General features: G+C 37.9%; 3 protein-coding genes and 1 pseudogene across 6 annotated transcripts; all 4 read left to right on the forward strand.

Moving 5' to 3' along the window:
* The first annotated feature begins 1,750 nt into the window (after nucleotides 1-1,750).
* LOC116190238 (lamin-like protein) lies at nucleotides 1,751-5,087 on the forward strand. The gene is made up of 2 exons (XM_031519898.1): nucleotides 1,751-2,088; nucleotides 4,526-5,087. Exons 1-2 carry the CDS (start codon nucleotides 1,923-1,925, stop codon nucleotides 4,846-4,848), a joined length of 489 nt encoding a protein of 162 aa, XP_031375758.1. The 5' UTR covers nucleotides 1,751-1,922; the 3' UTR covers nucleotides 4,849-5,087.
* A 475-nt stretch (nucleotides 5,088-5,562) lies between these two features.
* LOC116190237 (protein IMPAIRED IN BABA-INDUCED STERILITY 1-like) lies at nucleotides 5,563-10,157 on the forward strand. Of its 3 annotated transcripts, none has more exons than XM_031519897.1 (10): nucleotides 6,283-6,420; nucleotides 6,929-7,063; nucleotides 7,172-7,456; nucleotides 7,566-7,874; nucleotides 8,035-8,262; nucleotides 8,354-8,451; nucleotides 8,676-8,784; nucleotides 8,941-9,381; nucleotides 9,481-9,619; nucleotides 9,710-10,157. In XM_031519897.1, exons 2-10 carry the CDS (start codon nucleotides 7,031-7,033, stop codon nucleotides 9,715-9,717), a joined length of 1,650 nt encoding a protein of 549 aa, XP_031375757.1. In that variant the 5' UTR covers nucleotides 6,283-6,420; nucleotides 6,929-7,030; the 3' UTR covers nucleotides 9,718-10,157. The 3 variants fall into 3 exon arrangements, with proteins under 3 accessions (XP_031375753.1, XP_031375757.1, XP_031375754.1); XM_031519894.1 differs by having other exon boundaries at nucleotides 6,285-6,420; nucleotides 6,921-7,063; XM_031519893.1 differs by lacking the exon at nucleotides 6,929-7,063 and having other exon boundaries at nucleotides 5,563-6,420.
* Nucleotides 10,158-10,739: 582 nt separating this feature from the next.
* LOC116190236 lies at nucleotides 10,740-15,641 on the forward strand (annotated as a pseudogene).
* A 3,557-nt stretch (nucleotides 15,642-19,198) lies between these two features.
* LOC116190240 (transmembrane protein 230-like) lies at nucleotides 19,199-22,111 on the forward strand. 2 transcript variants are annotated; one of them, XM_031519901.1, is made up of 3 exons: nucleotides 19,199-19,450; nucleotides 20,879-21,194; nucleotides 21,603-22,111. In XM_031519901.1, the coding sequence occupies exons 2-3, from the start codon at nucleotides 20,927-20,929 to the stop codon at nucleotides 21,680-21,682; spliced, it is 348 nt and encodes a 115-aa protein (XP_031375761.1). In that variant the 5' UTR covers nucleotides 19,199-19,450; nucleotides 20,879-20,926; the 3' UTR covers nucleotides 21,683-22,111. The 2 variants fall into 2 exon arrangements, with proteins under 2 accessions (XP_031375761.1, XP_031375762.1); XM_031519902.1 differs by lacking the exon at nucleotides 19,199-19,450 and adding an exon at nucleotides 19,662-19,683.
* Nucleotides 22,112-22,548: the final 437 nt, after the last annotated feature.

The raw sequence follows: 22,548 nt of genomic DNA on the forward strand, positions 1-22,548 counted from the left end.
TATTTACAGCAGATTTTATGGTTTCTCCTGCAAAAACGAAGAGAATGATGAAGTAGTTGCATAAAAAATGCGTAGATTAAATTCTACGGGCCCCTTTTTGGCAGCTCAGCCTCTAATCGACTGGTTCCCTGGGTCCTCCTCAAACATCTTTCCTTAACAAACCAATCTCATTTGAGCTACTTCGTCCCACTTCTCTCCTCTACGCATACAAGATTGATATCAAGGCATGGAAGCTCGACTTCTCAGATCTTGAACACCCCCACCCCCCTTGGAGCTCTCTCCCTATGGCCTCACCCCTATCAGAGTTGCGGTAAACCTTGAGCAGAAATCTCATCCAATGCCAACCTAGTTATTATGTAAAACATAAGTCAAAATTTTTGTCTTTCAAAATTTTCCCATAATGAATGATGATGGACGGTATAAATATATATCATAAGCTTCTTAAAATGTCGAACTTCTGTCAAATTAAGACAATATATATATACATATATATATTTGATTACAAGATAATAAATAGGGATAATATTATAAATGTCTATACAATTACTTCATATAATTAAACATTATTTCTTACATATTTTTAAATATTAAATAACTCGATATATATAAATCTATTTATAAACTTCTTATCTGTTAATAGGTGCAACATCGTAAGATAGATTATGTATTATGGTCAATTTATGAAATAATTTGAATTCATTAAAAATAATTCATACATAAATAAAAATATATATGTAGACTATTAATTAACATAAGGCATAATGTTACATAATTTATTTTGGTTATAATCAGTAAATGTATATTCTTTAACAAAAATCATTATAAAAGATCTAGTGAAAAATATCACTTCTCGCAAATGATGAATTAGCATAAAATTTCTTTACCTATTACTAATAATATAATATCACTTATTTATCAATCTCGATATAAAAATATGCTTTTAAAATGACGAGATGAAAACGTCTATAAAAATTTATTTGTATATAGTTCACTTTATGCCCAATTAATAGGACTAAATTGGTAATTTCATTAGTAATACTTAATTGAATATAATTTTCTGATGATATAATAATAAAAATAAGTAAAATTAAAGTTAGCTTTGCTTCTAAATTATTTATTAGATGAGTGCCTTTTAAGTTTTGTTATTGAGAATAATGATCATAAAACACACACAAAACTAGGAATAAAAAATTGTCATACAATGTAAACAAAAATTATAATAAACAAAAAGTATATAATTTAATATCTTCAAAAATTAAAATTTCATCATATATGATAATTTTTTTTTTCATAAATTACAGACTAAAGTATAAATGAGAAAAATGTCGTTAGATTCTAAATTGTTTTAATTGAATATATATATAAGTCGGGTTTGAAGCTCATGTGGACATATTGTCCATAGGCATGTTGCGAGACTATTTTTCCAACATCTAATCAAAATGATATCTTGGCTTAAGTATTCTTATTTATTGAGCAAAATTCCTGTAATACCTCGTATCTTCTAATCAATTCGTAAATTCTAATAAATTCATATTTAAATTTGTATATATTATAAATTACATGTTAGTAAGGACAATAGTAACCAGTCCCCGTTAGGATCAGTTACATTTGTACTCGGTGTACAGTACACACTGATTTAGTCAAAACTTTGACCAAACGGAACACGAGACAAGGCAGGATTTAGGAAGAGGAGGCGCATTCTAGGATGTTGCTGCTAACCTGCGCCGCTACGCGAATTGCCCCGAAACTGTCCAACGCGTACACCAAAAGAGGAAGGCTTATGGGAATGGAGTCATGCTGAGATCTTCTTCCTCAGCAATCCTTCCTCTCTATCTAATTGAGTAATTGAGCAAATTCTCTTCCCCATCAGGCCATTCTCATCATCCACATAACATAAAAGAGAACTGCTCATAGGGAAAGACATGATTTCGAGGTTGGCAGCGACGTTGGTGGCGTTGGTCGTGGTGGCGGAGAGTGCAGTGGGCAGAGCGGCCCTCGTCAAGGTGGGTGGACCGCCTGGTTGGGTCCCGAACACCAATTACACCGACTGGGCGAGCCACCAGCAATTCCACGTCGGGGACTGGCTTAGTACGCTCACCTCAAAACTATCCCTCTCGCTCTCATTAAATTCTATACTGCAGCATGCTTAGTGACTTCCGAGTTCTTGACTGATTTACCAAGTACTTGTGATCGATGATTTACCAGTTTGAAACGCGATGGTTTTCGGACAAAACATTTGATGAGCCTTTGAGGGTGAAGTTAAATAATTTTGTCGAAATTTGAGATTTAAAGGAGAACGAATCAAATACTCCTCAAGAATTTGGACATGATATGGGGGCGAGTGTTTCTCTGGCTGTATTTTTATCATGGAGTGTATAAACAAAGAGATCGTGATTGGATTTTGAATCGATTAGATTGATCAACTTGTTTGATATCTTCTTAATTATTTGTTAACTTTTTGATATTATGTTTCCTAATATCGGGCAAATTGAACAGTTGTCTCGTATTCGATGCGGATTTACATATTCGGATATTCTCCATTAATATGTATTCTTTATATATTCACAAGAGAGTGAACGTCTTTTACCATTATTATATTTTACATTCGTACTAAGCGCGGCGAAATATGATAGTTTTAATTAATTTAAAAGAAAGGGGTTATTATCAGTGAAATGGCTACCGAAAATTGTTAAAAGATTAGCTTTTGGGGGACCATCAATGTTCATTATCTATATGGACCATGCTTGGATTTAATCGACTGAAAACTCAGTAATTCCTAAATACAAAATATTTATTTTTGTAAACAATAGCTTTTCATTTTGTACAAAAACTTTTTGTAGAATTACGTACAAAAGATTTTTGTATAAAATTCAAAAAACTCTAGTATAATAAGAGTAAATATTTTGTACTTGGACAGTCGACTGAAAATTTCGTGATTGGTCCCAAGAATTTTCCTATCTATATATTAATAGTTTTTTTTAATGAAAAAGATAGTCTAGTGTTCAAACGATTTAGCACTTCTCATTTGTTATTCCACATAATTGATTCAGTCGGTTTGATATGATATGAGCAATTAAATTGATTCCCTTTTTTTTTTTTGCTAGTTTGAGCCTAAAACCTTAGTCATAACCATATAAAGTGAAAGGACTTTCTTTCGAACGAGTGATATTTATGGATGTAAGTCACATGAAAGTTTGGCTGCACCTTTTGACATATGGAAGGGAAATTTACAATATATACAAATATCAATATGATACTTTGCCTTTTCATTAAGTATTTAAGTTGGGCTGATCTCACCTGCATACACTAATGAAAAATGATAGTATAATGTACATACGTGCATGTATCTAGAAAATATTTGCTGCTTTATAAGGTTGAAAAACTCAAAATAGGTTAGGTTTATGCATTTCAGGGCTCACTTGAAATAATTTCTTTCTTGTAATCAATGATCAATGAGATAATGCGCGGTTAATAACAGTCAAGAAGTTAGGTTTTGAGTGTTAATTCTGTCATAGATATTGCTCTTGCAGGCAGCAACACATTACCATGCCTCATATCTTATCTTCTTCACATTTAATGATTTTGCTTTAGTTAGTGTTTGATAAATGATGATAATGACCTGCACACTTATTAAGTCATTATCATATGCCCACTCATTCATGTTCGAGCCACGTAATTCCAAATCGGTTTTCTTCCGATGTATACCTTCAACTACAGTGCATGTTACTGTTTTGATTCGGTATTCAGCCATATCTTTCGATAATTAATTAGGAACCGAAAAAGGAACGAGTCGAGGAATCAATTCGAGACATAAGTTGGGTTCTATTATCACAGTGTTTGTTTTTTGATTAAGATAAGACGACTACTAGTTTCATTCGAGCTTTCTTATAAAGCATTTGGGATCTCTAGTTTTTCTTACACATGATATATTGAAAAATCTGAGTTGGTTCTGATCTCTCTCTCTCTTTTTTTGGGGCCAAAAAATCTAACAAAAAAAGTACTTTAATCTCTAAAATCTTTAAAAAGAATTGTTCAAAATCTATGATTTCTTTTTGGATGAGGTATCATGTCCTATTGACAAGAACTAGTTTTTATTTAGATGTCGACTTGATCTGATCATGAAATAGATTGATCGTTTGTCCATTGCGCCTTGCGGTGGAATCCGTGAATGTAAAATTTTCTTTGGAAAGTATGTGTTTGATTTTTGAATTGAGATTTTAATTAAACTCAACTCAATTTTAAAAATAAAAAGATAAAAATAATTATAAATGTTGAAAAATATATAAATATGTGAGAATATATGTTTGTATGTATATATAAATATAAAGTAATAGAGAAATTTAATATTAAAATTAATTATAAAAATAATTAAAAAATTAGTTAGATATTATTATTAAAATAAAGAAAAAGATAAAAGGTAATTGTTGGAATATTGAATTCGCAAGTGATTAAAATTAAGTTTGATAAGGAAATTTTTTTTTTGGCTATTTTTTAAATTTTATTTTATTTTGATGTGTGTGCGTAGATTTTGTGTTCGACAAGTATCAGTACGACGTGCTGGAGGTGAACAAGACGGTGTACGAGACCTGCAACAGCCAAGCCGGCTTCATCACCAACGTCACCCGCGGCGGCCGGGATGTCTTCCAGCTCACCCAGCCCCGCACCTACTACTTCCTCTGCAGCCGCGGCTTCTGCTGGGGCGGGATGAAGGTCGCCATCTCCGTCCAAGAGCCCCCTCCCCCTGTTCCCGCCCCCGCCAAGAGCACCGCCACCTCCTCCGCCCGCCCTTCCCTCCTCCTCACTGTAGCAGCTCTGTCTTTCTTCTCCAATCCTTTCTTCTCCATGTGAACAGCAGATTTCATGAATTCTGATTTTTCTTTAAAGCTTCCCGACAAATGGTCAAAAAGGAAGAAGCTTGGGAAAGCAGAAAAGCTGGGGGCTTTTGGTGCTTAATGCTCTGTTCTTAATACTTATCCTCCTCCTTTATATACACAATACATATCTACAGCAAGCTGTGATTTATTGTATGAATTGATCGGCTTTTGAATGCCCTTTAGACAATATAATTGTTGGTCGTATGGACAAGATAGACAAAATCCCCTTTTTTTTTCTTTTTCCATTTGTTGGGCCATCGTTTTGTCCCTCTTCTTTTTTCTGGTACATGCAACCCTGGATTCTTGCTTTTGGGAGGAGAGCTGCCATCATCAATGGCCGAAAAGCATGCTCTTTCTCTCTTACACACTCTGTGCCCGTCTGTGTTTAATGTGATGATTAGTTGATTGATAGCATTTACGTACGCACCCAAAACAACGAGGGCAGAGCTGCCCTGCCTCTTGATAATGAAATCAATCAAAGCAGTAGCAGCACCGGTTCCTTTCTCTGTCTCTGTCTTCTTCTGGATTGTGAAGAAGACACGACCTAATCCTCCTCAACCCCACCATGAAAGTTCTAGTTTGTTGAGCAGTTGGCCTTCACCCACCGCCTCCCTCTGGCCTCTCTCTCTCTCTCTCTCTCTCTCTCTCTCTCTCTCTCTCACTAGCCCCAGAGCAAAAGCAGGGCAAACGGCTACACTTCACCTTTCCTTCTTTATTTTGCAAAAATCAAGAAAGCTATGGAGCCGTCTGGTCCCACCGCCCCCTCCCTCTCTCTCTCTCTCTCTCTCTCTCTCTCTCTCTCTCGCCCTTTTCTCGCGGCCTGTTTGCATACAAATCCCTCATTACCCCGCAGATCTCGCTCCCCCCACCCCCAAAGACGCGCAACAGACAGGAAAAAAGAAGCAGAGGAAAAACAACGAGAAAGAAAGACAGGGGAATTCCTGTCTTCCAACTGTGTTTTCTTGAGGGTTTTAGCGATTTTCCCCCATCCCGTTGCATGCTCGGGATGAGCCGTATTGGCCCCTGATTCGCGGCATGGGACCAGTTTGTTGATCGGTGTCAGGGCTCAATGCGGCCACCCCGATCCCCTGATATCACTATTGAGCAGAAGCCCCGTTTCTTGATGCGGACAGGTCGCAATTCTGCGTGATTTTGGACCGATGCGGTGGTGTTTCAGGGCCTGATGGGCTGCATTTGTGCGAAACCAGCGGCGCCGAGACCTGAGGCGTCGCCTGGTTTCGGGTTCTCGGCAGCAGGCGGGTCCGAAAAGTATGCACCATCATTCAGGAACTCGTCCAGGTTCTTCGACTTTGACAAGGGCACCGGAGACGAATCTGAGAGGCATCAGAGCAGGGAGTTGAGGAAGTTGAAGAAGGGTAGTTATAATGAGAGAAGTTCTTTGAGCATGAGATTAGGGTTGTCTCGGAGATTCGTGGAAGCCGAGCAGACAGCTGCTGGGTGGCCCTCTTGGCTCAGTACCGCGGCCAGTGAAGCGATTCAGGGATGGATTCCCCTTAAAGCTGATTCTTTCGAGAAGCTGGAGAAGGTAATAAATGGTCACTTTCAGTTTTTAACTGGATAATCAAATGAACTACTTGCATTACATCCGATAATCGGACTGCTGTGGGCATTCCAATAAGTTGTTATCGATGCTGATACTTGAAGTAGAAGGCGGTTGGTGATTTTACCTTTTGGAGTAACTGTATTTTCCTGTTCAATCTGTGTGCATACGCGCTACTGACAACGATCCATCTGTGTTGAAAATTGAAGATGTTTTTTGGTAGATGTAAACATTTAGGTATGGTAGTTCATATGTTGTCCAGTATGATTAGATTTCCGAGCTTAAGAGTTGGAACCAAAGTAAATCCAGTCCTATCGACTTGAGCTATGAGCATATTAAGTCTTTATGGCAATGAAAAATGCAACTTTGACCAAGCATAAGGTTTAGTTGGAAAATATAAGTAATAGATATATGCATAATACAAGAACTTACAGTCGATTGTCGGTTGATTCTTCAACATCAAGCCTGAACCCAAAGAGTAATAGTGGTGCAGGATTGATGTAGTTCTTGGAATGTCCAAAAGGGTGAAGGACAGCGAGGATTTGGCAATGTGTTTCAGATGCTGGGGTGATAGAGAATGTGAGCTTCATTTGGCATGAAATACGTCTCCTTCATTTGTGGAACATTAGTACGGGTTCTTAGACTCATGGTGGTAGCATTTCATTTGGCGTCTTCATAATCTTGATGTATTTGGTGGTAAAATGATGTTTTGATTTTTTCTCCTTTCTGCATTTAGATTGGACAAGGAACATACAGCAGTGTGTTCAGAGCGAGGGAGGTGGAAACAGGAAAAATGGTGGCCCTCAAGAAAGTTCGCTTTGACAATTTCCAGCCTGAGAGCATTAGGTTCATGGCCAGAGAAATCACTATCCTTCGCAGGCTCAATCACCCAAATGTTATGAAGTTGGAAGGGATAATTACTTCTCGCTTATCGAGCAACATATATCTTGTGTTTGAATACATGGAACATGATCTGGCCGGTTTGATATCATGTCCTGATATCAAGTTCAGTGATGCACAGGTTTGTATGTTTGCTGGAATCATAATGGGTCCATCCATTTAAGGTGCTAATCTTTAATATATAGCTTTCTTGACTTAGTTCGGAAGTGATCTTGGATTATCCTTTGCAGGTCAAGTGTTACATGAAACAGTTATTACTAGGAATCGAGCACTGCCACTTGCGTGGTATTATTCACCGCGACATTAAAGTGTCCAACATTCTGGTGAACAACGAAGGGATTCTGAAGTTGGGAGACTTCGGCCTTGCAAACATTCTCAGCTCGAAACAGTTGACCAGTCGTGTCGTGACCTTGTGGTACCGTCCTCCCGAACTTCTCATGGGTTCCACGAGCTATGGAGTATCTGTGGATCTGTGGAGTGTGGGCTGTGTTTTTGCAGAACTTCTCTTTCGAAAACCTCTTCTTAAAGGAAGAACAGAGGTGATGTGTTCATTTCGATTGGAGAAGCTTTTCCTTTAGAATTTTAAAGCTTATGAATAGTTCATCGAGACTCTTTCTTATCATGTACAAAGATTTTTCTTACATGGAGTTCCGAAACTCTAGCAATCGATTCTGATCACTTTAACAACTAAAATTACAGGTTGAGCAGTTGCACAAGATATTTAAGCTCTGTGGGTCCCCACCAGATGAGTTCTGGAAGATGTCTAAGATCCCTCGCTCAACAATGTTCAAACCCCAGCACTCTTATGACAGTTCTCTACAGGAAAAATGTAAAGGCATCGCGTCAAGTGCAGTGAATCTGATTGAAACCTTCCTCTCTATCGAGCCCTACAAACGTGGAACTGCATCATCAGCCCTCATGTCTGAGGTAAAGTTGCTACAAATTAATTCGTGCTGAATCCTCCAAATTTAGTCCTTTCTCCTTTCCCCTTCAAACGGTCAATTTATATAATTCACAGTATTTCAAGACACTGCCTTATGCATGTGACCCCTCGAGCTTGCCAAAGTATCTTCCCAACAAAGAAATCGATGCCAAACACCGCGAAGAAGCACGGAGGTGAGTTATGCCACTCTTGAGTTCAGTATTCTGCCCTTAATCGATATAGTTATTTCAGAATTCAGAGGTCATTGATAGTTGAAATTTGAATTTTATTAATCAGTTTTGCAGGAAAAGAAAGGGACATCTTTTCATCTGCAATTCAAGTTTATAAGTTATTTAATTTTGAGTGAGCATTGTGATTAACAAAAGTTATCAATTGGACTTGAAAAATTGTCCGACAGGAAGAGAAATCGAGCAAGACTCCGCGAGTCAGAAGCAATGAAAAAGCCGACCAGGGTTCGTAAAGCATTGCATGAGCCGAGCAATGGCAGAAAATTTCTCCCCAAAGAGGTCTCTTTCTCTGTTTTTACTGTATCAACGTTCACCTTTTACGAATAAAGATTTCTTATATGCCATCATTCTCGCACACAAACATATTTATGAGTTTACAGTGGTGCCCATTAGTCCCTAATAGTTTATCCTTTCGATCTCCTTCCTTCTTATCAGGAGGTGCAAAATAATAATTGTCTTGCTCGAAGAAACATCCCAAATGAAAAGGGTGCAAACAGAGATCAACAGAAGCCATCATTTGATGCCATGTCAGGGATTTCTGACTTCTCAAACATTTCTCAAGGGCAAAGCATGCTGTCAGGGCCGATAAATGTGACATCTTCAAGTAATTTTGCATGGGTAAAGAAGCGAAAAGATGAACCCACTGTCAAGAGATCATACAGCAGATCTAGCTCGAGAAGTCAAGTCAGCGCATTGGACCACTCAAGCATTGTAGTCGAGCCCAGTGCCAGACAGCAGGATGGGATTTCTGTCTGCGAGTTGTCGAGTCTGGGAGACGAGGTCGGTCTGTGCAACAATTCTTTTGGCATGTCCGAGTTTTTCCATTCTCGAGATTTATCTATGGAGCTTAATCAAAGGGGAGATTTAGATCTTATGGTGAGGAATTACGAATTCATTACAACTTTAATCATTTCATGATGAAGTATGATTTCATTGAACAATTATATTGAATTTTGTTTCCTTGGGATTGATTAGGGATTTGAGGGCATAAAGGATAGGGTGGAGTTCTCGGGGCCAATGTTGACACAATCACATAAGATCGACGAACTCTTGCAGAGGAATGAGAATCACATTCGTCAAGCCGTTCGAAGATCGAGGTTGGATAGAACCAGAGGTACGTAAAAGTGAGCAAAATATTGCCCTCCTGCGTCAAATTTAGGGCGGAGACTTGCCTAACTTCAAGCTTTTGATTGTCTTTTGGCAGTTGAATGAACATCATTCCTTTCAAAGAACTGGAGGGTATATCGTAATGATTTTGGCCACTCCGTCGTATGAAATTCTTTGACTACTACTTTGTATGATAACTCGTCGCAGAAGGGCAATCCGACCATTCTTTCACCTGGAAAATCCAACATTAACATGAAATTCTGCTGTAGGAACAAGAGGACAGCTAGCTGATAAGGTAGTAATAGGGGGAGAAATTTCGGAATTTCTACTTTAAACTTGCACGGGTTTATGGCATGTACTACCATATATACATGACCCTATAGTGTTTATACCATTGGATCATCTTGAGATTTGTATTCAAATAACAAAAAGCATAATTGGATGCAGATCTCATGAAGATCGAAAGAAACGGTATATTGTGTATAGTATAGAATATATTATAGCCTTCCTCTTAAATTTTATGAGAAATTAGTCATTGAGAATGTCATAATATGACGTGTATGAAAAATGTGACCTCCCAGAAGTTCTACAAGATATTCAACATGTCATTATTTCCCATATAGTGCAGTGAGAAGATCATGTGCTATGAGTTTTATCTGAGTTAATTCGAGTAGCCATTCATAATGCCTTCTCGTACCATAGGAAATTTTATGCTGGATGAACACTGTTTAGTGCCACGTTGGTGGGTTAAAAAAACAAATTTGATCAAGCTTCAAACCTGATCCCTACATTCTTATATATCCTTCTAACAAGAAAATTGGATCAACTCGCTTATAGAAATTATAAATAAGGAAACATAACTGCAAACACGCTTATAATAAATATAGAATAAAACACTAAGCCAAACAACCGATATTAAATTTTAGCTATAGGTTGGGCGCTTGATTACCTAATTGTGTAGTAAATTGACATTCAAAAGCATATGGAGAAAGAAAAAAAAATCATTAAATAAAATTTGTTACCATGGAGCATAACAGCTTCCCTCGAGTTGGTTCTTAGCATTGAGCCATCCTGAACTTTCCACATGTGAGCATTGTCCTTAACAACGTAGATGTCGTTGCTCCGTTATGGATCTCTCCAACACTGTTGAAGATGCGAGTGAGAGCTTCTCCAGCATCCAAGCAAGAGAAGTTATTGAGTTCGACTACTTGGATGACATCTTTCAGAAGAACTATTCAAACAAGTAGAGAATGTGCGAATGAGAAATAGCCGACTATGGTTGTTTGGCATAGAAATCATAAATCATAAAACAATTCCTAACCCAAACAACCATTGCCCATCATTTCATTTTCAAACAAACAACAGGTTGTTTGAGTAGTTCTAGTAAAATGTCGTCCAAGCACCCTAACTTAATCACTTCTCTTGCTTAGACGTTAGGAACTTTGACTTGCATTGAACACTGTAGTAGGGATCCACATCAAAAGAACAAGATCCACTTCGTCGAGGATGATAATCATCATGTAGAAACATTGGTCCATGGCCTTTCCAGTCAAATGCAATGAGTCAATTTTCGAATCTTCGCTAATAGCCTATCCAACCACAGCTCTTGTACGCCATTGTAATGAACTCCACTGATTTCTTTTCCATATTACTTTGAACTACACAATTGGACGTATTAAGAACTCAATTTCATAGTTGAAAAGAAGTATGATATGTCTCGTACATGAGTGAGTATGCAATGTCTTTATATAGATTAGTAGTTCGTGATTATTAGGTGTGTAACTACTGAACAAGATCGACGCGATCAACCGCAGGTGCATATGGTGGAAAATCTAGCTCTCATGGGACTACATGAATTACAACATAATATCCACTTCTTTGGAAAGTTATCTATAGTACTTACATGGTATCACCCATTTGCTTGACTATTATCTTCTCTGGGAAGATTGTTGTAATAGTTTTTTTTTTTTGACAGCGTGCTACTATAAATGGTATTAGAACCAATTAGAACTCTTTCAAAACCATAAATATTTATACAATTACATGTGATATGAGTTTTTTTTTTGACAAAACTACATACCCAAATCATATGGTCTAATAAACCAAAAAGTTTTGTTTTTTGTTTTTATGATAAAAGGACTCGTGCTTCTATATATGGTATTCGAATCTTTTTGTACTCATTTAAATCCATAAAGGAAAACAACATTGTACAACACGATCTTTTAATCTTTTTCACTTTGTAGCATAAAATGAAATAATTTCACCATATGTTACAAAAAAAAAAATTCCATCCGCATCCGTCTATTTTCCTTTCCATCCAACATGGTTTTTTGACAGTGGCTGTTTCTTTTGAATAGTTTTCTAGGAATGACAACTTGAGGGACCTAAAATAAATAAAATATAATAAATTTGATAAACTGACCAATTCAAAAACGGCCTCTAGCAATCGCCTTTATTTCCTAATTTGATATAAACTTGAACGAGGTTCTTAGCCTCAATATGCTAGCATATGCAAATTGGACTTTCTTAAAAAGCCAAAGTGTTGGCTGTAAATTACTTTTTGATTCAGTAGATCATATAATTTAGGCATATAGTTTCCGTTAGAAAAAAAAAATCGCATCATATGTAATTCTATAGATATTTATGAATTGGGAAAATAACATTATACAACACACGTCACGAAAAAAAAAAGATATTTTCACCCCATAACATTCTGTCTATTTTGTTCACTACACAAATAAAATATAATTGTTATTGTGAAATCGTTGTTGTGAGATTTTCAATGTAATACCCAATCATATTTCAAGATAATATTCCTCAATTCCTAATCCTTTCCACTCTGCTGCTAATATCAGTTTTATAGAATTCTAAAGTCGTGCTATTACGCTTTGACTTGGCTAGGTTGTCCAATGTTTTGTAACGGTCACATGTGGGAATATTCACTAGCAAGCCTGACATCTGAGTAAGACGTCACCTCGCATCGAAAGCCGACATGTAGACACCTCCTCAATCCTTGCTTGTCCTACACCTAGCCATCATCTTCTGTCCACTTGACACCCACCTTCTCTTTTCATGCTATGAAGGCCATTGCGTCGACTACTCACTTGCCAACATACATGTTTTTATCCCAAATGACCGCAGCGGTGCATGCCTGGACCAGGAAACTGCTGTGTTGGCAAAAAGATTAGAAGTGCCGCAGTCATTTTCATGTGTATGAAATGTTTTACAAAAGGAGTTCCTCGTGGTCCATCCTATGGAAGATATCGTCCTTTCTGTTATTTGCTCTCAGGTGTGAAGCTTCCACGATTCATAACTTCGTTGTGAGTATCGCTATATCTTGATATATCGCATTGTGATATGAAGTATTAGAAAACATACAACTGTACAGCATTACGCTTTTAAATTAGTGTATTTCGTTCCCTTGGGGGTTTGCTTCGATGGTTTTGTAGGTGGAAGAAGCTCCATACACCCGATTGTGCGAGACGATGAACATCTTCACTGTAAATGGAGGATTTCCCGGACCAACTCTACGAGTAACCAAAGGAGAAACTATCTATGTAGAAGTTCACAACAAGGGAGATATAACATTACCATTCATTGGTACTATTATCTCAGATTTAATTCTGCATAAAGAATCAATACAGTAGGAAAAACTCGAAGTATAAACTCGGTCATATTCTGTTGGCAGGCATGGGTTGAAACAACCAAGTAATCCATGGTCGGACGGTCCTGAGCATATAACACAGTGCCCCATTCAGCCTGGCTTTAAATTCACGTATAAAATCATATTCTCCACCAAGGAAGGAACGGTGTGGTGGCACGCTCACAGCAACTGGTCAAGAGCAACGGTATACGGGGCTATCATTGCAACCCAAAGCCCGAGCATCCACACCTATTTCCCCGGCCTGACGATGAGGTGCCTATCATATTAGGTACGGAAATTTCACGATTCATGAACTCCACCAGATATAAAATTAGATAATCATATCCACACAAAAATTTATAAAATTGATTTCGAAATGCAGGGGAATGGTGGAAAGCAGATGTAATGGAAGTTTCGCGGGATGCCCTCGCTTCAGGAGGAGACCCGAATGTTTCTGATGCTTTCACCATTAATGGGCAACCGGGTGACCTCTATCCTTGCTCGGAGTCTGGTATATCTTGTGCTGTCATATTGTTTGATCCATAATCGAATGTTTGACTACTGAATATCTCTTTTGGTGGCAGATACCTTTCGGCTTATGGTGGACAATGGCAAGACGTATTCACTCCAAATAGTCAATGCTGCCATGAACATCATTCTGCTCTTCTCCATCAAAAGCCATCAGCTCATAATCGTAGGATCTGATGGTAACTACAATAAGCCGCTGACCGTTGATTACATTGCCATATCCCCTGGCCAGACCATCGATAGGCATAGCTGGCCGACCAACAACCTGATCAACATTACATTGCTGCTAGGGCTTACTCCACTGGCGTTGGAGTCCCGCTTGACAACACCAGGACCACGGCTATACTGCATCCAGTACACCGGGATATACCCCTCGTCCTCCTAGTTTCAACGTTCTTTGCCTGATCTCCCTTATTACAATGATATAAGCACGGCATTTAATTTCCTAGGTAGCCTAAGAAGCCCAGCGAATCAGGACCATGAAATTGATGTTTTCCGTTGGAAATTAGTGTCCACTGTCCCGATAGTCTCTACATTTTCAGTTAACAATTTCCCTTGCAATAGAGGATGATTCATGTCAAGGGCCGAATGGAACTAGATTTGCCGCAAGCAAGAACAACATTAGTTTCTCAAACCTTGCAAGCTTACTACGATCACATTAGCTGGCCATTCAGTTATCATTTACCGATGTTCCCACCTTATGTCTTCAACTTCACAGCAGAATACCTGCCCTTGGTCTTGGAGACACCGAAGAAGGCGACAGAGGTGATAGTACTAGACTACGCTTCGACCGTGGATATAGTAATGCAGAGTATGAATGTGGTTGCTGGGATAGATCACCCGATCCGTTTACACGGGTACAGCTTCTTCATCGTCAGATGGGGGTTTGGAAATTTCGACCCTGAGACATATCATCTAGAATACAATCTCGTGGACCCACCTCGGAGGAACACCGTGACTATCCCTAAGAACAGGTGGGCCACTATCAGATTCAAAGCCGAAAATCCTGATGTGTAACTTGTAAAATTTCCACTGGGCCTATAAGCAATTGAGCCTATCTCCAACCCAAAAGCTCGAGCTGATAGATTGTGGTACCCAATCTCTTATAAACTTGTGGAATTCCTTTTATATTTTCGATATGGGACTTAACTCTCAACACCCCTCACGTGGCAACTGTGGCTTTGACGCTTCACCTACACGTGCCACGTGCCACGTGGACTTGAACACCCGCCCTCAAGAACTGACTACGAGCCGGGACTGGACTTCCGTGCTCGGGACTTAACCATGAGGTGGACTTTTTCTTACACCTCGGGCAAAAGGAGAGGGTAATTGATAATAAGGCCACACTTGGGCCGAACTAAGATAAGGCGTACTTTGGTTACCTCGAAACTAGACTTGGCGTGATGTGAGCCCACACGTGTGCGCGAAAGCGTAACCCGCTCTGATACCATATAAAATATCCATTGGGCCTATAAGCGATTGGACCCATCTCCAACCCAAAAGCTCGAGCTGATAGATTGTGGTACCCAATCTCTTATAAACTTGTGGAATTCCTTTTATATTTTCGATATGGGACTTAACTCTCAACATAACTTAAACTGTAGTCCTACTCCTACAGGATGATTATATCAGTCTTTTTCAGATGCGAAAGGTCAAATAAGTTATCATTCAATTCATGCAATGATCATACAAAGTCTGTTTATTCATCACAGCGGTTTGGTATCTGCATTGTCACATAGGACGGCATCTTACATGGGGCACGAGCACAGTTCTAATTGTGAAGGATGGGGAAGCTCCGGAGGAACAAATTCTCAACCACCGGACATGCCTCCTTGCTGATTCCATGAACAGTGGTTGATTTTTATAATCATAATACCATGCAGGGAAGGACCCAGGATTTCAATCGTGAGAGGTGAAATGCTTGGGGCAGCGAACAGAAAGATATGCGCTCCTACTTAGGATTATGAGTATAAATAGTTTCATTGAAAATTGAAGAATAATATGTAAATTTTCTTATAGCATCGAAAGTCGCCCCCCTTCAACCCCTGGTCCATCCCTCCTATATAATGTAAATTCAAATAAAGTATGTAAGGTTTGATATGCACTTTTACCCTATTTTCATGTAAAATAATTTTCATATATGGATAGAGCTGTGGTTAAATCAGTGCTGTTTATGGTTGTGACTGATTTGGCACGAACATTCTATATGTTATGTTGTTGATATGATGGAAACTTAATATGATCGAATGTTAGAGCTCGCAAAAAATTATTGAGACTTTAACAGATATACGAACAAAACTAACAACAGAACAATCGTAAAAGACGATAGGCATAAGGTGAAGCAATAAACCCAAATGTGATTTGACTCTAGAGGAGAAAATGCTGTTTTTTCCCATATGTTCGTGACATCTCATATATATATATATATATATATAAAGTTGTATCTCCTACATTAAATAGGGACATAACTATAAATAACTGTACAATATATATGAAACAAATATATAAATATAAATATATGAAATAGCACAAAACTTATTAAATAATATCAAAAAAATTGAATGTATAGACACACAATGTATATGAAAAATAATATGAACTAATATATAAATATAAGTATATTATATAGTACAGAACTTATTAAGTAATACCAAAAAAATTGCATGTATAGACACACAATATATATGAAAATAATATGAACAAATATATAAATATGAATATATTAAACAATATAAAACTTATTTACATATAATGATAAAATTGAAAAATAAAAAAAATAAACTAATCTATCTATGATATAAAGTTGTCTCCACTATGCCAAATAGGGTGGAATGGTAAATTTGAAAAAAATTAAAACTCTAAACTAATTTATAAATTGATGATTTTCCTAATTTATTTGCACGTCTATTTTCTAATTTATATGTCTCAACTTTCATAACTGCTAATTACATTCTATAATATAAAGTTGTCTCCACTATAAAAATGGGGGTGAAAAAATTAAGTAAACCCTTAATCACATTGCGCATCCAGTTATGTAGGTATTTTTATCCTCAATATGAAAAATTTTATTTGTAACAAAATTTATTTTCAAGTGGTGAGTTTATTGTACCATTTATGTACGAACTACAACTTATAAGTACAAAATTCGATATATTATTAGATTATTACAATATAAATATCCTATCATATTAGATTTAAGTTGGAAAATATATTATATCAATTTACATTATATATAACAAATTAATTCAAGCTGAAACTATAATCAAATTTGAAAAATAAAAAAAAATCTCCATTGGGAAAAAAAAAGAATTATGATGTTACATTTAAAGGCGAAATGCATGGTTCTTAGAATCATGATTTAAATCGTAGAAGGGGGGTCATGCAATTCCGATACAATAGGCTGAATCGGAAACTGTAGAATCGCATATGAATCGGGCTGTGAATCGCGGAATCGCGGATTCAGGCCGATTCTGCGATTCCGGATTCGGCCCAGACTCGGGCGAAGGGCAGGCCTAATTCGGGCCCTTGGGCGAAGGAGAGGCCAGAGTGGGCCGAAGCCCAGCTCGTTGGCCCTGAGCCCGACAACCCTTTTTTTTTTCCTCTCTTCTCCCCTCCTTTCCCTTTCTTCTCTAGTGCTCCTCCTTTCTCCCGAGTCCTGACAGTCCCGACATTTCTATGCCCTAATCCACCGGACCTCCGACTCTCCACCAAGCTTCAACAATTTCTTCAATTTCTTCGTGTCGGGTTCTCTTGTTCGGTTGTTCCGACTTCTGACTCCGACGAGCTTGAAGCTCCGGCTGCTCCGCAGATCCCAATTCCATCACCCATTTGTGACATCAGTCGAACGTTTCAATTTACTAGTATTCTCTCTCTTTCTCCCTTCCTCTCTCTTCTTCTCCTTTATGCTCTGTTCTCTGTGCCGCTTAAATCACTGGCTTAATTGCCTATTTGATCAATTTTTACTCTTAAAACCGCATTGCTGCCGTTGCCCTTCGGGCACGCCTCCTACGCTTACCACTCACCTACGCTCTTGCAGCATGCCCCGTTCGGGCAATACGGCTTTCGTAATACGCGAAGCAGCGCTGAGATACGGCTTCAATACGGCTTTCCCATTTTTTGATCTTCCATTTACAGCACCCAACATGTTTGTTGAAATGCCTAACTTATGTTTAGGAGTTTTCTTTTGTTTCTGAACTTTGGCTTGCAATACGAGGAAAGTAAAATATTATTCCGCACTGAATGATTACATCAATGGTCTCTCTGAATATTTGCTAATTAGAACAACCACTTCCATTTGTCCATTTTATACAGCAAGGAATGCATTCATTTTTAATGACCATTATTATTACTAAAAGAATTAATTAAATCAAATTAGTGGCCTACACTTCTAACGGTAAGTAATTAAATTAAATCATGTTTCAATGAGTTAAATTCAAGGATTCAATTTGACCATTAAATTGAATAACAGTAATTCGAATTAAACACAAATAATTATGGGCATTCTATGTTATGACTTATGTTGTTAACTATTTATTTTGAGAGTTTGAATTATGATTTGGATTTTGAATTTCGATAATTTGTAACGATTTTGTGTTTTTATGACTTTTTGTTAGTTTGTTGGTTTTTGATCCTTTTTTAAATATAAAGAATCAAGGATTGATTTTTTTTTTTGCTCAGGAAAGTATAATATAATATATATGCTTTTTTTTTATTATAGGTAGAATCTCACGATTCACGATACGATTCTACGATTCACGATATGATTCTACGATTCACGATTCTACAACCCTCGACCGATTCTAGGTAGAATCGCGATTCTGAAAATCTTGGTGAAATATTCAACAAAGTTTCATCAAAAATTTATCCGTACAACGCACAGGTAAAAATTACCCGTTCCAACCTCACCGTGCATGTGGGTGTTGATTCTCTAATTCGTTCTTTTTTTATTTAATTCTTTGTTTGCTTATATTTTCTCTTTTGATTTATCAAGCAATTTTGATTGAATTATATTTATTCTTCCTCGATCGTAATTGAGGAGTATATCTTTCCAAAAGTTACTTTCGAGCAAAAATTATTACAATTAAATTATCTTAAGTTATAATCATTTTTTGAAATTTAATTAATTACTCATTTTATATAATGCAAATTTTTATATGATATAATCAGTTTTTAAATTAAACAAATAAATTATTTCATTATCTACTGTTATCTATCACAGAATAGGAAACCTCACTCCATATCCTCTCTTTCTCACGCACATAATCGCCTTCCACACTCTCCTTTTCAATCGCACCTCCCGCAGATCTCCATAACTCGAGTTTGTGCAAGACGCGAAAGCAATCGCGCACGTGCAAAACGCTATAGTAAACTACTGCGAGGCAACGCTTTTATTACACTTCCCGGGAGAAGAAAGATCAATTTACTGAAAGGGACCGCCTTGGACCCGGTCCAGATTCAGATTGTGCGATCGGAGGATCCGACGGTTGTGATTCATTCCGTGACCATCTGCCGATCTTTCTTGGCATTTTGCAGGGGAGGGAGGAAGGAACTTCTCTCTCTATCTGATCGCCAGACCAACCGGAGACCTATCCTCCGCCGACAACGGAATCACCGCCTGGAGCACAGCCGGACGGCCCGACCAGACCCATCCATCACTCATCATCGCGGGTGCGATTTTCCAATTCCTCTTCCTCCATTATCGATTCTATTGAGATGATGCGATCTGAGTCCAATTCCCAATTTGTGGGTTACATGATACTCTTTTCTTTTCCGTTCATCCAAGGGAAATCAGGAATGGCAACAGGTTGAATGGTTCAACAGCTAAATACCATGTCTTGATGCACAGATCTTATGCATGTTGCAGTTCAGTTTTGTCAGAAGGCAGCATTGTAATTTGTGCTGTAAGAATCTGTTGTCAAATAATAAATTGTCGGGTAGAGTTTGTTGGGAATTTGATTTCAAATGCGGTTTTTTTAGCGGTCGTGTTAAAATAACGTCCTTGAAGTATGTTCGCGTGGAAAGTTAGTGTGAAACTGAAAGAATAACATATTACATGAATTTTGGTTGATGGTACGTGTTGTTTTCGACAAGCGTAGGCTTAGTTTTAGCCACTTTGCCCGAGGAAGATAATGCCAACCATTCTTAACTTCAATTGCGTTGCAGTTCAGTTTTGGCAGAAGTCAGCATTCTAAATTGGGTTGCAAGAATCTGTTGTTGAATGATGAATTGTCGAGTAGAGTGTGCTGGTACTTTGATTGCCAATGCAGTTTATTCGCTGCAGCGGTCCTGTTAAAAAAAACCCGTGCTCAAAAATAAAAAAGAGTCCTTGAAGTAAGAGAGTGAATATGTTTGCGTGGAATGTCGGGTTAAGCTGAAAGGATAACATATAATATCACATCGATTTTGGTCAATCGGACGGGTTGTTTTGGACAGGCGTAGGCTTGATTTTAGCCGTTTTGGCCGAGGAAAAGAATGCCAAACATTCGTTACTTCAACTGCATTCGGAACATTCGGAACATTCGCATGGTTGATTTTGGGGTAGTTGCTGATGGTGAGTTGTCATGACAGATTTTCTGAAATTTTAGTTTGCTAGGAATTGATGAATGTTTGGTCATTGCTTGACATGTTCTGGTGAAGATCAGGTCTTCGTTTTGTACCAAATGATGTTTTGAGATGAGGAAGTGTTAACCAGGGCTGCTGACTGTGTTGCATGAAAGTTTTGATCAACGTGCTTAATCTTAAAACATACAGCACCGAGATTTTTGTTTGTGATTTGTGGAAAAGCATTTCATGTTCGATTTGGAGGAGAGTCGGGAGAAGATGGCTTAAATAAATTTAGTTAAATGATGCTCTAATAGGGTCAGTGTATTCAGTTTTAGAATCTGTCTGTTCCGTGGAAATGTAGTTTTTATTTCCTCAACTTCTCTTTATGCCACTTGACAGAAGAAAATCAGCAGACAGAAATAGAGAGATGTTCTTCACGCAATAAATTTTACTGCAGAAATAAATACTGATGTTTCAGTATTCTTATCGAGATCGAAAACATATTGTGCGAGATACAGACTACTCATTCTCATTTCCTTTTATTTCCTTCAGGGGCTTGTGGATATCCCACAAGTAGAATAGCAACAGTGGTTACCAAATATGGCTTCAAGGCGACATGTTCGATACAGCCGTCTTCCCGTTGAGGATGTGGATGATGATTTTGATGGAAAATACGATCCTCGGTTCGACTACATGCCTGGGTCCCTTGATAAAGTTCCATGGAAATCCATTGCCCTTGCATTGTTCCTTCTCTCTCTGGGGTCGTTGCTTCTCTTTCTCGGATTCTTCATCTTGACCGGACACATGGGTGGGGAAAAGTCCCAGGCCTATGGTCTCTTGGCCCTCGGATTCATCACCTTTCTCCCAGGTAACTTGTGCAAAATATTGTCTTGTCCAATTTTCTTCATCACTTTTTATGAAATGCCTAAATGACAACTCAGATTGATTTTTTGAGAAGAGAGGATACTCTGCAGTTGAGGTGTAGTAAAGTTTCATGTTGTGGTTACTAAGAAATGTGAGTTCTTACATGTAACGAACATATGTTGTAGACAATAGCTGAATGTTGTCGCAAGAAATTCTGTTTTGAGGACTCTGTCGAGGACGCTGTTCTGATTTGAGGATCCAAACTCGCCACTTTGGTCCCTCACTACAATAGATACTTCCCAAGCAGAGTGTTTCTTGGTCTTCTTATGTCTTCAAATTTTGATTTGCTGAATATTTTTTGCATCTCCTGAACTGCTAACTGCATGTCGGTATTTGTTTCCTTCTGTCTCAGGCTTTTATGAAACCCGAGTTGCATATTATGCCTGGCGAGGAGCTAAGGGATACCGATTTGCTTTGATTCCCGATTACTAAAGCCTCATGCTCTAGTTCATCTCTCTTATATGTGGTTAACGGGAGATGAAGCAACATGTCAGTTTAAATATCTGCTAATTGGTCGGATGAATTTTGTGATGTACAGTCAGAATGAGCCAGCGGAGGGGATCGAAGTACAACCACTGGAGAAGTCGATGCCTCTGAAATCCTCTGTTGTTTCATTCAAACACGATGAGTGATTTATAGATATTTGCTGTTATATATGTAGCAGGCAACCTGTTCTTTAGTATGAGGATGATCATGGTAAAACTTTTTTGGCTAAACTTGGTTTCAAGAAAGACTACATGATCTTGTGCGGTGATTAAAACTGGACCTCGACCATCGATGCAAGGATCTTAAGATGAACCAAAGCAGCCACTTCAAATCCCATTTGATCTGATTAATCTCATCCTGATTAATTGCACGTAATACTTCGTGCCATTGATTCTCTTAGTGAAACTAAACTGCCATTGTCATCTACAGAGAGTTCGCTTGCTATTATTCATTGTATGTAGCGGTTGATGAATTTTGCATCTCTGTTATGAGCCAGCTTAATATAGCGCGTGTTGCAAAATCTTTATTTGAATTTGCACTTAATTGACTTTTATTAATATTTTTTTTTCAACAATTGAATTATACGATCTTACAGTAAAAAATAATAGATCGTATTACTTTAACTATATTGATTTTGCAGCACAATCTTCAAGCATATGGTCCCTCTTAATGAAGCCCTTATTGATCTCGTTAAGGTGGATTTGAAGAATGAAGAAAGTAGAAAAGGAACTTGCAGGACAAACTCCAGAAAATAATTTTATATACGCAATACATGTCATGGTACATTATTTTCTAAATAAGTTATTATACTT

This window comes from Punica granatum, unplaced genomic scaffold, assembly GCF_007655135.1.
Source record: "Punica granatum isolate Tunisia-2019 unplaced genomic scaffold, ASM765513v2 Contig00403, whole genome shotgun sequence".
Taxonomy (NCBI): domain Eukaryota; kingdom Viridiplantae; phylum Streptophyta; class Magnoliopsida; order Myrtales; family Lythraceae; genus Punica; species Punica granatum.